The 12,666-nt window shown below is 45.3% G+C and overlaps 1 protein-coding gene across 1 annotated transcript in view; it reads left to right on the top strand.

Annotated features, from left to right (window-relative positions):
* LOC122817164 (DNA (cytosine-5)-methyltransferase 3B-like) overlaps window positions 1-12,666 on the top strand; it is a 1,566,941-nt gene that overhangs the window by 1,026,657 nt on the left and 527,618 nt on the right. The window contains exon 7 of the mRNA XM_044090371.1: window positions 5,487-5,645. Within this exon, the coding sequence (XP_043946306.1) occupies window positions 5,487-5,645 (159 nt within the window). The remainder of the gene's footprint in view (window positions 1-5,486; window positions 5,646-12,666) is intronic.

The following is a 12,666-nucleotide window of genomic DNA, read 5'->3' as shown; positions in this document are numbered from 1 at the left end:
GAATTCTACAGTGGAGTCTAGCTGTACAATGATCCCTGTTGAAACTGCCATTGGTATATCTAATTCAACTCAGTCGAGTCTGTCGGTCATCCCTCATATGGTGGATGTGCTCTCTGGACATTTTGGAAGGACGACCCTTTGTTCCAGCCCAAGCCACAGTGACCACGGATGCCTCCCAGTTCGGGTGGGGGGGGCAGGACAGTCCAAGGCCTATGGTCCCCCATAGAGACCAGCTTACACATAAATGTCTTACAGATGAGGGCGGACCTTCTAGCATTGCAGGCCCTTCATGCCTTTCTTCCTCTGGGAACGATTGCAATTCAGTCAGACAACATGTCAGTGGTCTGGTATATCAACAAACAGGGAGGGACCAGATCTTACCCCCTTTGTCACGAGGCCATGAGAGTGTGGGAGTGGGTGATCTCCACCGGTCGCTTTCTCATCGCAACGCACATTCCGGGATGGTCCAACATCCTAGCAGACAAGCTAAGTCGGACCATTCTGATGCCTTGCGAGTGGTCTCTGAATCTGTCAGTAGAGGAACAGATCTTCAGCAAATGGGGTCAACCTTGCTGTGATCTCTTCACATCTTCTTCCAACGCGAAGTGCAGCGAGTTTTTCGCTCTAAACCCCCTGCTGGGGGAGTCCTCCAGAGATGGTCTAGTTCATGCTTGGCCTCCCAGTCTTCTGTATGTTTATCCGCCAATACCTCTTATTCCAAGGTTTCTACAGAAAGCTCGTCAGCTGAGGAGCAAAGTGATTCTCATTGCCCTATCCTGGCCTCCCCAGGTATGGTTTTCCATCGATTGGTCGCACCTTCTGGCCTTGCCTTGGATCCTAGATCCCATTCAGGATCAAATTTCACACCCTTCGGGGGTGCCTCATCCGAATTTGGAGAGTCTAAAGCTCACAGCTTGGCTGCTCCAGTTCCCATGATTGCAAGGACTCCTGGACTATCCTCCTCAGTTAGATCAATTCTGGTGGCTGCTCATAAGTCTTCAACCAGGAAGGTTTATCACGGCAAGTGGAAACATTTTTCCTTTTGGACCTCTGAAAGGAGTTTAGACCCTTTCACGGCTCCTATTTCTGCCATTCTTGATCTTCTAGCTGATATTTTTCAACACGGAGGTAGTTCTTCTGCTATCACGGTTCAGTTGGCTGCCATCCCTCATTTTCATGTGGGTGAGAATTCTGTCCCCTTAGCCTCTTCCAGACTGTGTAAAGCCTTTATTAAAGGCACCTTTTTGTTACGCCCCCCAGTCAAAGATCCTGTTCCCCCATGGGACCTTACTATGGTTCTTCAAGCTTTGGTCACTCCGCCTTTTGAGCCTGCCGCAACTGCAGATCTGAAATTTTTATCTTGGAAAACAGCTTTTCTGGTGGCTGTTACCTCTGCCAAAAGGGTTTCAGAATTACAGGCCTTGTTCGTCAAAGTTCCTTATATGATTTTTCACAAAGATAGGGTTTCCCTTCGAACCAATCCACCCTTTCTTCCTAAGGTGGCTTCACCAGTCAATATCAGTCAGACCATCAATTTGCCTGTGTTTTTTCCCAATTTTACTAACAAGATGAAATACAAACTCCACCTGTTGGATGTTCATAGACAGTTACAATTCTATTTACATATGACAAAAAATTTCCGTAAATTTGATCAATTGTTTGTATCCTTCTATAAACCCTTTTTGGGGGAACCTATCTCCAAGGTCACTATTGCTAGCTGGATCTCTTCATTCATCCTTCAGGTCTATAAGGACAGAGGCATGTCTCCTCCAGGTCAGGTGAAAGCTCATTCCACTAGGTCCATGGCTACTTCTGCAGCCTTTTGGTCTAGAGTGTCTTTGGATGATATTTGTTCTGCAGTTACTTGGTCCTCATCCCATACATTTATTTCTCATTACAAATTGGACTTGACTTCCAGAAGGAGAGCATCCTTTGGTTCTGCGGTGCCCCGGAATATCCTTCCATGAGGGCCTCCCAGGGGTTTAGTAGCTGGGGACTCTGTCCCGCAGGTTGAAGACCAAATGAAGTAAACTACTTCAGATAAAGAAGTTATGTACTCACCATAACGTTCCATCTGAGTAGTTGTACTTCATTTGTCTTCAACCGTCCCACCCTACTTCCCCCGGACCTTGGCATATGATCAGCCTAGGCTGCAGTATAGGTCAGAAGTAATTTTTCAGGTCAGGTTATCAGTATAAGGTTCAGCAAACTCGATCTGGGGATGGAAGGCAGTGGAGGTGTATTATGGGTAAGGGGAGGAATTTGGAGCTCGGAGCAGATGCTAGTAAAAGTTGCCGGCTCAGATCTAATACAGATACGTAACCCACAGGTTGAAGACAAATGAAGTACAACTACTCAGATGGAACGTTATGGTGAGTACATAACTTCTTTTTTCCCTAATTATTCTAATAAGATGGAACATATGCTACACAATTTGGATGTCCACAGGCAGCTTCGATTTTATTTACACAGGACTAAGGACTTTAGAAAATCAGAACAGCTCTTTGTTTTGTTTTCAGACTCAAAGAAAGATGCTCCAATGGTAAAAACCACCTTATCAAAATGGTTATCAGATTGCAATGCTTTTACATACAATTCTGTACATTCACCATTACATAAAAAAATAAAGGCCCATTCAACTAGAGCTGTTTCCACATCTTCAGCCTTTCTGGCCAAACTACCAATAGATTCTATTTGTACAGCAACCGCATGGTCTAGACCTCATACTTTTATCAGTCATTACAAATTGGACAAGGCCTCCATGGACAGGGCCTCTTTTAGTTCCACTGTCCTGAGGAATATACTCCCGTGAGCCACCTGAAAAAGATGGTGCTTGGGACGCTAACCCATCAGTGAGAATGAAGGCAAGATAGAACTTCACATAAAGAAGTTATGTACTCACCATAACGTTCCATGTGAGTGGTTCATCTCGCCTTCATTCTACATCCCACCCTCCAACCCCCTACCAGTGTCTTGTGGACTGAAAAGTTGAAACAAGTTTGGGTTGTCTTTAGTCCTTATCCAGTGTATTCTTGGATACTAGATTTTTTTTTTGGTGGAACTTATTTAGTCTACTTAGTTGGCAGCAAACAAGATCTGAGGAAGCACCAGTGCATCATGGGATAGGGAGCAGGCCACGAGTTGGTTGAAGACCTCAAACTTTAGCATTTGGCCGAGTTGGAGCCGAGGATCAGCTCCAAACCCATCATTGAGAATAAAGGCGAGATGAACAATTCACATGGAACGTTATGGTGAGTACATAACTTCTTTTTTATTCCCATCCCATCATTCTTAGATGTGACTTAGTCAGAGTACAGTTGTTGTCTTGAATGTAATAATGTATAGGCTAATGTGTGCTTCATTTCATGTATTTCATGTATTTCTTACTTTCCCTTTTCGTGTACACTGCACTAATATCAATCCATCTTTTTTTACAAGCATATTTATTTTACAAGCATATTTATTAAATTTACATATATGACAAAGGCACTCTTACATTTATATAAATGAAAAACATACAAAATTATATCACTTTAGTTACAAACAGTTTATATCACAAACACCATTGAAACAACTGTAGTTGTAAACATTATACATCACTTATAAACCATCCAGTCATCATCAGTTAAGCATTATATGGCTCATTCAAATCCTGTCTCATAAACCTTGTTTCTGCATGTATTGTTCGCACAATTCCCATTTTTTCCTATGTAGTTTGCGCCTTCCCTTTTCTAAAGATCCTAATTCCAGTTGTTCTGTCTCTGTTACTATATTCAGTACTTCTAGTAAAGTTGGTCTAGACTTTGATTTCCATTTTCTAGTAATTGCTTTTTTGGCAGCCACCATAATTATACTCAGCAAGGCTTTACTATGTCTAGGCATTTCTGATTCTGTATCATAAGTCAAAAAAATAATTTCCCCAGTCAGCCCAATCTGCTCACCCAGCATCTCTGACAGAGCGGCCTGCAGGGAATCCCAAAAGTCTGCCAGCTCATCACACTTCCAAAAAATATGTTCCCAGCTACCTCTTTCTTGCCCGTCACAGCTTCAACATTTGTATCCACCTGAAGAAAATTTCTGTGGAGTCTACTTAGGCTATAAAAATACCTATATAAACACTTCCAGGCAAATATCCTAAATCTTCTAGACTTTGTTGTATATTTGGGAGATGTACATATATCTCCCATTGTCTTTGTGAATTGCTTATCCTGTCTCTCTTCCCAATCCTTTCTAAGCTCCTCTGGTTGATTCTTATAATTATCATGCAGTATTTTATATGCTTTACTAATTATTCCTTTTTTAATGGCAGCTTCTGTTCTAGATTTTATTAAAAACCCTACCAGTGCTGGTCTTTCATTTAGGAGCCCCATATTTCTTTCTGTTTGCCTATACTCTGATATCACTCCTTGATAGGGAAGGCATTCTCTAACCTGCAATAAATTCTTGGCCTCTTCCAATTCTGTTATCTTTCCCTTTCTAATTGTTTACTCCCAATACATTGGTTCCTTTACCAGTTTTCTCCAATAAATTCCAGCCCTCTCTTGCCTATTATTTGTATTCCTAACCACACTCTGCCTATCGGCAAAATCTCTTTTCTCCATTCTCGTGCTGGTTTGGTTCTTAAAATACTCCCTGCTATTTTATGAATATAAGACTCCATATTGGTTGTTCTCCTTAAGATTCTGCATCCAAAATCCAATTATCTCCTTATTTCTTGAGCTTCCTCCCTGTGTCAGCATCATTCCTTTCCACTTTGAATTATAGTTTTCTGCTTGTGCTATGTATAAGACCCTTAAGTGTGTTGCTGTAAAATATTCCTCAAATTAGGTAATCCTAGTCCACCTTGTTCTATTGGTAGAATCATCTTATCTCACTTCACCCTTGCTGTCTTCCCTTCCCAGATAAAATAATTCAACTCTTTTTTTTAATTGCTATCCACAACTTCTCCAGTTGATAAAAATATGTCTGACTTATGTATAAGACTAAAGGGACTAAAAGCATTTTAATGGCTTGTATCTTAGTATCCATATCCATATAACAAAACTTCCAGTTTCTCAGTTTTTGTATTAGTAGTCTCTTCCCATGTATCATTAGCTGCCACCACAGAGTCATTTCTAATCCATACTCCTAAATATTTCATTTTATCTAATATCAATCCATATTATGCATGTGTATCATTGCCCTTTATAACCTTAGGCAGACCAGACATGGAGACAGTTTTGGACTGACTTAACCATCGGCAGTTGCAAACATAAGTTTACATAACTGTACAAATGAATAACTAAATGAATGAAAGCAATAACTTTATCCTGCCTGCTTGCCTCTGATATCATAGTTTACCATCCTTTTGGAACCAGAAGAATTTCATTTAAAAGATGGAATAAATTTTACTGTGTTCTGTGCATTAAAGTACCTGCCATATGTGTTCATTAAAATAGATGTAGCTCAACAGAACACTTATTTTGTCTTTTTTTCCCTATATCCAGGATGGCAAGAGCTTTGGAGTTGGAGAGCTTGTATGGGGAAAAATCAAGGGTTTTTCGTGGTGGCCAGCAATAGTTGTCACGTGGCGGGTCACAGCTATGCGACAGGCTGCTACTGGAATGAGGTGGCTGCAGTGGTTTGGAGATGGTAAATTTTCTGAGGTAAGTTTCAAACAAATGTAACACTTGATATGTGCTAGCTAACAGTATGTCATTTAGAAAAGAAACAGGCATAAGTGAAAGTATGTTCAGTTGTGATATACCTTTTGCACTAAGCAGTTAAACTGTAAAGGCTTGTCAGCTTTCTGTTTTTGCATTAAGTTATTTTGCTGTGCATTTTTGTCAGCCTAAACATCTGGTAACATTTGATATTGCTGTAGGTTGTTACTTCTTTCTGCTGGTGGTCTGTGTGGCCTTATTAGAAAAAACAGAAAAAAACATGTCCATCTAAGGGTAATACTAACCCCCCATGTTATTTATGTAGTCAAAATAAATGTCTTTTCCTTCAGTTTATATTTTGTGTGTTTATTTTGTTTTCATTTCCTCCTTTCAGCCAGCATGCCGTGTGCACTGCCAAAAAACATCCATTCATTCCCCCTTATGGAGCAAGAGCATGTCTGCAGGATGGCTGTCATCTAGGCAGCATCAGAGGCATTTTTTCTTTATGCCTTGCCTTCTGCATGCCTCCCTGCAAGAACCATGGGTTGGGTATGCAATGCGGTGGTGCAAAGATACATTACACACTTCACTTCCAAAAATGATGTTACCCTTCAGTAGCCATATCCTTCTGCAAAACATATATGTCACATCTGTGCACATCTTCCATCTCCACCAGGGATTATAGGCATAATGCATGTCCCAGGGTTGTGACCAGAATGTATGTCATCATTGGCTACGTGAATACCTCTGTGGCTGCCATATGGCTAAGTAGAGCCATGAAATTATCTTCCAGGTTTTTCTGTAAAGTAACATTAAAATATCAATCATATAAGCTTCTGCGTCTTCACATGTTTCCTGAAGTGTGATCAGTTAGGTAACTAAAATGCTAATCTGATGTTATCATTGTCACTATTTCTCAGTGTTGGGTCGTAGGATCCAACATCGGATCCATGCCAAAAACCTTGCAGACAGCTTCTAGGCCCATGCTCCTCTCACTCCCATTATCTCTTATTTCCCTCTAACCCCTCAGATCATGTTTGTCGCACTTAGCTTCAGATGCAGATTCTCTGGCTCAAGTCTCCAGTGGGGATAAGTAGCATTATTTTTCAAATTCTTCTCATTTCTTCCTTTTTAGTTTTTAGTGTTTTCTAGTTATATTATTGGTAGTATTTAGTCCCTCCCCTCCCATTTTGCTTCTCGGTTGTTGTTGCTGTGTGTTTTGGTGCTCTTTTTGTTGTGGCCGTTTATTCCTGTAGTTTTATAGTCATATAGTTTTATACTTTATAGTGTGACTGGTCGCTATCCTGGGTTTCACCGTAGCTTTTCCTTCCCAGTTTCCAAGTTCAGCATGCCCCTTAGACTTTAGTGTTTTTTCATCCAAGCATGTCTGACAAGCCTGTTGGATTCAAAAGGTGCTCCATATGCGACCAGAAGATGCCCGTGTCCGATTTGCATGAGGAGGGCCTTCTTTGTTAGGGCGCCGACCACCTGGAGGTTGAATGTGACATTTGTGCCACATTCAGCCTCAGGGCTCCGGTCGAGTGCCAAAACAAACTTCTCTTAAAAGGTTTGGCCGAAGGGGATCCGTTGGCCCAGTCCCCAGCCAAGCCTGGACCCTCCAGTCATAAGAGGAAGGCCCTCTCTCTTGCCTGGTCTTCTTCATCTAAAAAGGCCAGGCTGTTGGATCCCAGTTCCTCGAAACCAACTCCAGCCTAGGCCCAGTCGAATCCGATGTCCTCGGATCCTTGGTCTGACGACTCCCCCTCCAGGTCTAGGGTTTCCACTCTGAGGCCCTCAGATCCACGGTCACAGGAATCTCCTCTCGGAATCAAGGCCTCCGGATCAAGGCCTTCGGATCCAGCCAGATCTGGGCCAGCCACTGATCCAGCTTTCTCAGATCAGAGTTATGTGGAATCCAAGCATCCGGACCCTCATTTGCCTTTGGATCCAAGGCGGTCGAATCCGGGATCGTTGTCAGATCCCACAATTATTATAGAGGACTCCCCATCCAGTTCTGGCTTGGGGTAGTCCCCTTCTGCTTCCAAGCACACAAGTCAATCTTTGAACAGGCAAGGGAGGTTCGTGGGCTCCAGAAATCCATCTCCAGCTAGGTCCCCTGCCCCGTCTAGGTTGTCCAGGAGTTTGCTCCTAACCAATATGGGCAGGATGATGAGGTCTTTTCTCAAGGCTCAGATTGAGTTGGGGCTTCTTGCATCCCCTGTCCATCTGACCAGGGGTCCATCTCCTACCCTTCGTTGGCTTCTTCTCATCCAATTCATTTGGTTTTGGACCTTCAGCCCTGGGTCGCATAGAGGAGGAGACGGAGGGTCCCTAGAGGCCACTCTGATTCTATCCTGTCAGAGTCCCTGACTGACTCTGCTTAGCCTCCCCCTGAGCAGATGGAGTCCTGGGCCCGACCTGTCACCCCAGAGTCCTTGGGTGGGGGCTTCAGACCTGTTTTATCGTACCGGTCCCTTCCCTTTGCTGCTTTGTCCCTGGACAGCTTGGGGCCGGTACTGTCCAGAGGCCAGGAGGTGCTGGGTTGCTCTAGTTCCTCCTCTCAGGTGGCCTTGCCTGCCAGGAGTGAGGATGAGGCATCGTCCAGCCCTTCGGCCTTCTGGATTGTAGAGAGGATTTTTCCTCCATGAGAGTTTCCTCCCAGGCTTTCCAGGGATCATCCCATCCCCCAGAATGGACTGTTCTCATCCTGTTCCTAGTCAGCCCTCTCGAACTAGCCTTCAGGCGGGAGTCACCACCCTTGGGGTCCTGGGGTCCCCCTCTCTTCCAAATCCTCTGTCGAGTCCTCCCTGGAGGAGGTACCTCAGAAGAAATTATGCAAGAGGAGGTACCTAGACTCCCCTATGGAGTCGCTCATGGAGGATATAGACCTCAATGAAGGGGACGGTTCCCCCAGGTCTCCGCCCGAAGATGTCTCCTTTGGGGACATCTTAGAAATCCTCAAGCTTAAAGACGGATGGTCTTCCCTCCCCCCATCCTCAGAAGTGTCCGTGTTCCTGAAGGCTTTCAGGACGGGACCATCTACCTCCTGGATTTCCCCACTCTGCTAACAAACTTATAAACCTTATCGCCAGCAGGGTGTGGAAGGAGGTGGATACTGTGGAGCCTGTTCCCAAGCGTGCTGATAAATTTCTCAGCCCCTCTTCAGACAAACAGTTCTGGTCTAAGGGGGTGCCAGTTGATGCTTTTGTGGTAGCTGCCACTACCAAGAAAGAGCTGGTGGACCATAATACGTCTGTTCATTTCCCTAACTGAGAGTCCCGGACGATTGACTGTTGACTGACATGGAAAGCTGGTTTTCGCCTCAGCTACCTTTGGTTCGCGGGTGGTTAACTACTTGGCACATTTCACCTGATTCCAGAGGGACTTGGTCAAGGTGCTTACCACGTCCCTTTCCAAGTTACTGCCTGCCGGGGACCTAAGTAAGGTGTCCCCAAGCTTTCTACACTCACTTCCTTGGCTAATTCCTCGATGAGGTGATTGCCAATGCTGAGGAAGGCGCTTCTTGAGCAGCTGGTATAGACATCACTATTTAGCGTCATGCCTGGCTGTGCTTTTGTGGAGTCCTTTAAGACTTCCTCACCAACTCTCCCTTTGACGGATCTATCCTCTTTGACCCTTCAGTCAAAGAGACACTCACCTGCAGTGAGCAGGAAGGTAAGGCCTTGTCGGCTGTGGGAATCAGGTTTTCTGCCCCTAAGAGCTCCTTCTCTAAGATGCAGCAAGGGGGCAGGAAAATGTGGTTTTGCAAGTTGCAGTCTGCCTTTCAAGACTCTCAGGATGAGCCTTCTTCTACAGGTCAGGGGAGAGGGTTCAACTGTAGATGTCACCGCAGAGGCGGAGGAGGTCCGCAAAATCAGGGCTCTAGGGCACCTTTCTCCGAGAACCCCCCCCAGCACTCCTGAGGCACTGCCTGACTGTCCTGGAGACAGTCTGGGATCGTTTGTCACTGCACCCTTTGGCCTGGGCAAATATTACAAAAGATCACTGGGTGCTAAACATTATTTAGAGAGCCATCCAAGAGGTCCCCCAAGACAGCGTGAATCCGGAACTTACTCTCGCTTCTTTTTGGTGCCAAAGAAGATGGGAGACCTGCATCCAATTCTGGACCTCAGTGTGCTAAATATCTCTGTCAAGAAGTCCAAGTTCTGGATGGTCACTGTCCAGTCCATTGTGCCTCTTTTGCATAAGGACGATTAGATGTGCTCTGTGGATCTCAAGGATCCATATTATCATATAAAAGTAGACAGGCACTCCAGGAGACATCTCCCCTTTTGCGTGGGGCCAATCACTACCAGTTCAGGACCCTACCCTTTGGTCTCACCACAGCCCCCCCATGTGTTCACCAAATGCATGGCAGTGGTCGCAGCTCACCTGAGACTGCAAGGATTCCAGGTGTTTCCTTACCTCGACGATTGGGTCCTCACAGCTCCCACCAAGCATCGTCTGGCCACAGCCGCTCAGTGTGTGCTTCATCTGTTTGATCAGTCCGATTACAGTGAATCTCCCCAAATCAAATCTGATTCCATCCCAGAATTTGGAGTTCATCAGGATTCAGCTGGACACTGTGTCAGAGATTGCAGTGCTCCCTGTCCGCCACATACATCTCATCAGACCTCATGTCCAGTGCCTTCTAGATCTGACTCATCCCTAGATCCACCTTATTCCCAGGCCTTAGGGTCAATGGCAGTGACAATCTATCTGATGCCATTAACCAGTGTTTTTACATGAGGGTTCTCCAGTGGACTCTAGCTGTCCAGTGGTCTTCCCTGTCTCATCCAGTGAGAGCTTCAGTCTGTCTCACTACAGTGTGCAGGCGTTATATCCTTTGGTGGTTCAGTCTCATGACCTGCTAGCAGGCAGACCATTCTATCTTCTTCGTTGCAGTGCCACCGTGACCTTGGATGCTTCCCTGTTGGAGTGGGGGTGGGGCATTACCAGAGAAAGACAGTCCAAGGCACGTGGTCCTCCGCGGAGACCAAACTGCACATAAATGAGAGCAGTCCTTCTCATGTTGCAAGCCTTTCAGGACTGCCTTCCTCTGGGTACCATTTCAGTTCACACAGACGACATGGCTGTTGTGTGGTCCATCAACTAGCTAGGGGGCACACTCTCTTATCTGCTTTGTCTCAAGGCCATGCAGGTGTGGGAAAGGGTGATGTCCTCGGGGTGCTTTCCTCTTGCAATGCACATTCCCGGCGAGTCCAGAGTGTTGGCGGACAGACTCAGCAGTGCTATCCTGAGTCGTCACGAGTGGTCCCCAAATCCTTCAGTGGTGAAAGAGATCTTCCTTTGCCTGGGTCAGATGAGCCACAGTCTGTTCGCTTCCCCTTCATGAACACAAATGAAGCCGGTATTTCACCCTGATTCTCCCTCTCGGGAAGTCCCTCAGGGATGCTCTACTTCACAGTTGGCCTCCGGGTCTCCCTTACACCTATCCTCCTATACCAAGAGTGCTTCAGAAAGCTTGATGCCTCAAGGCTACCTTAGTCCTCATCGCCCCCTTTTGGCCTTGGCAGGTGTGGTTTCCCCTCTTACGGTCTCATTTGAAGTACCCCCTTTGGGCACTAGATCCCCTTCTGGATCTGATTTCCCATCCCTCCCAGCTTCTGACCCCCAACCTTTAGACTCTTTGTCTGATGGCATGGTTTGTCCACTTCCTGTAATCTTGAATCAGTCCAGGCTTACCTCTCCCATCAAGAACATTATTCTGGCCTCTCAGAGGTCATCCACTAGGAAGGTATATGCGAATAAGTGGAAAAGATTTTCTGTTTGGGCCAAGCAGCGAGATCTGGATCCCTTCTCTGCTTCCATCCCAGACATCTTACTGTTCTTTTCTTCATTTTTTTCAAGAAGGGGCTAGCTTCTGTACTATCAAGGTGCAGTTGGCGGCAGTCTCCAACTTTCATGTTTGCAAGATACCTACCTTTTTCCTCTCGCCGTTGTAAGGTATTTTTGAAGGATGTGTTTCTGCTCCAGCCTCCTGTCAAGGATCCTTCCCCTCCATGGGACCTTTCTTTTCTGCTGCAGTCTCTTACACAGAGTCCCTTTGAGCCTGCTGCTGCATGTGACATGAAGTTTTTGTCATGGAAGACCACATTTCTGGTAGCCAAAACTTCGGCAAGAAAAGTTTCAGAGTTGCAGGCTCTTTCTGTCAAACCCCCTTACATGGTGTTTCATAAAGACAGAGTGGCTCTTCGAAGTAATCATTCCCTCATGTCTAAGATAGCCACAGAAGCTAATCTGAATCAGTCAATTCAATTACCAGTTTTCTTTCCTAACTTTTCTAATAAAGGGGAATATCTGTTACATACACTTGATGTTCGTAGACGGTTATGGTTTTATTTGAATAGAACAAAGGGTTTACGCAGATCTAACCAGCTGTTTGTGGCATTTTCTCTTAACAGAAAGAGTCAGGTGGTTTCTAAGGTTACTATTTCTCGTTGTATTTCAAATTGCATTTCCTTTGCTTATTCGTCTGAAGGCTTATCCTCTACCAGATACAATCAGAGCTTTTTCCACTGGATCAATGGCTGCATAATCTGCCTATCTGGCCCATCATTCCATAGATGAAATTTATGCAGCAGCCATCTGGTCTACCCTCACACTTTTGTCATTCATTATAACCTTGACATTGTCACCAGGAACAGGGCTTCCTTTGGCTCCACATTTCTTCTGCATGTCCTTCCTTGAGGCCGCCCAGGATTTAGGGGAGCTGGGGACTCTGACCCAGCCATGAGGAATAGTGACATGGATAACATCAGAAAAAGGGTTATGTACTTACCATAACTTGCTATCTGTGTTAACTTATGTCACTATTCATCACTATCCCACCCTCCTTCCCCTGTCCTGCAGGACCTAGAAGAAGCAGAGATGTCCTGTCTGGTGAGCAAGGTCTTCCTTAGCTGCTTTCTGGCTTTAGCGCAAATGAGATCCGAGGGGTTAGAGGGCAGCAAGGGATCATGGGAGTGGGAGGAGCTCGAGCCTAGAAGCTGTCTGCAAAGTT

This window comes from Protopterus annectens, chromosome 12.part0, assembly GCF_019279795.1.
Source record: "Protopterus annectens isolate FY-2018-M chromosome 12.part0, PAN1.0, whole genome shotgun sequence".
Classification (NCBI taxonomy): domain Eukaryota; kingdom Metazoa; phylum Chordata; order Ceratodontiformes; family Protopteridae; genus Protopterus; species Protopterus annectens.
The sequence above is the reverse complement of the archived record's forward strand: the minus strand, read 5'-3'. Positions and strand labels throughout refer to the sequence as shown.